The sequence below is a fragment of the Mandrillus leucophaeus genome, unplaced genomic scaffold, assembly GCF_000951045.1.
Source record: "Mandrillus leucophaeus isolate KB7577 unplaced genomic scaffold, Mleu.le_1.0 Scaffold11, whole genome shotgun sequence".
NCBI classification, from domain to species: Eukaryota; Metazoa; Chordata; class Mammalia; order Primates; family Cercopithecidae; genus Mandrillus; species Mandrillus leucophaeus.
In genome coordinates this window covers 2,420,342-2,422,161 of record NW_012099209.1, presented here as the reverse complement: position 1 = coordinate 2,422,161, position 1,820 = coordinate 2,420,342, and the positions used below count along the sequence as shown (strand labels likewise).

At 48.6% G+C, this 1,820-nt stretch overlaps 1 protein-coding gene across 1 annotated transcript in view; it reads left to right on the top strand.

The window, feature by feature from the left end:
• KIAA1683 (KIAA1683 ortholog) overlaps positions 1-1,820 on the top strand; it is a 27,242-nt gene that overhangs the window by 5,272 nt on the left and 20,150 nt on the right. The window contains 1 exon segment of the mRNA XM_011990253.1: positions 85-206. Within this exon segment, the coding sequence (XP_011845643.1) occupies positions 194-206 (13 nt within the window). The 5' untranslated portion in view covers positions 85-193.

Here is a 1,820-nt window from a genome sequence, read left to right as displayed (position 1 = left end):
TTTTTTCTTTTTTTTTTTTTTTTTAGAATTTAGCGTTTTTGCTTTTAACATTTCTTTTTGTGTTGGTCTTGAGGACAGAGCCAGCCCAGGGCAGTGTTGCTGCATATCGCATGGATGAAAGGCTGAAGGCTGCCTCCTCTTGCAGGCTGGCTTCTGAGATTGCACCTTCTTCTCCTGCTACTCCTCCAAATCTATGACCCTTCAAGGTAAGAAGATGGTTCATGGGCAAGGGGTCTGGCTAGTCCAACCTGAAGAGAGGGGCTTCTGCCAAACAAGTGTGCTGTGCTCCAGGCTATGCATCAGGGTGACTTGACAGTGTCCCAGCTCTCTCTGCATCCTAGTTACCTCTGAAAGTCACAGTCACCACTTTTTCTTCCTCTTTCCATCCTTCTGTATGCCATTTACCTAGCCATCCCTTAATCCACCCACCCACCCATCCACCCATCAGTCTACCTCCTACTGGGTTCTCTCTTCACCAGTCTCGCCAGCTCTCTTTAATTTCCTTCCTTCCCTCCCTCCCTCCCTCCCTCCCTCCATCCCTCCTTCCCCTTCCCTCCCTCCTTCCCTCCTTCCTTTTATTTGAGACGGAGTTTCACTCTTATTGCCCAGGCTGGAGTGTGATGGCGCGATCTTGGCTCACCGCAACCTCCTGCCTCAGCCTCCTGAGTAGCTGGGATTACAGGCATGCGCCGCCACGCCTGGCTACTTTTTTGTATTTTTTTGTAGAGATAGGATTTCGCCATGTTGGTCAGGCTGGTCTTGAACTCCTGACCTCAGGTTATCCACCTGCCTCGGCCTTCCAAAGTGTTGGGATTACAGGCGCGAGCCACTGTGCCTGGCCTTCTTTAATTTCACATTCATTTATCTACTCATCTTACATCTATCTACCCACCCACTCACTCATTCATTCATTCATCCATCCTTACATTTGTCCCTCCCGCTACCCATCCACCATCCATCATTCATCCAGTCATCTATGTATCCATTCATCCTCCCACCTACCCATCATTCCGTCTTTCCATCTTCCCATCTACCTACCCATCTACCCATCCATCCATGCAAGCATCCATCCATCCACTCATCCATCCACCCATTCATCTGTTCATCCATCCACATAGTCCTCCCTCCCTCTATCCATTTATCAATCAATCCATCCATCTATCCATCCATCCATCTACCCATCCATCCACCTATGTATTCACCAGTCCATTTACATATCTATCCACCCATCTGCCCATGCATCCATCCATTCATCCAGCACCCCCGCATCCATCCATTCATCTATGTGTCTGTCCATCCCTCCATCCAACTATCATCCATCTAACCATCCATCTATCCATCCAGCCACCTGTTCCTCCCTCTCTCCATCCATCTACTTACCTATTCTTCCCTCCCTCCCTCTATCTGTTTATCCATCCACCCATCTATTCATCAATTGATTCGCCTATCCCTCCATCCATTCATCTGCTCATTCACTCATCTGCTCATCCATCCATCCATCCATCCACCCACTATGTGTCCATTTTTCTGTTAATCTGCCTTTTTTTTTTTTTTGGAGACAGAGTCTCGCTTGGTCATCCAGGCTAGAGTGCAGTGGCACGATCTCGGCCTCAGCCTCCCAAGTAGCTGGGACTACAAGCACCTCCCACCACACCTGGGTAATTTTTTGTATTTTTAGAAGAGATGGGGCTAGGTGTGGTGGCTCACGCCTGTAATCCCAGCACTTTGGGAGGCTGAGGCGGACGGATCACAAGGTCAGGAGATCAAGACCATCCTGGCTAACATGGTGAAACCCCGTCTCTACTAAAAATACAAAAAAT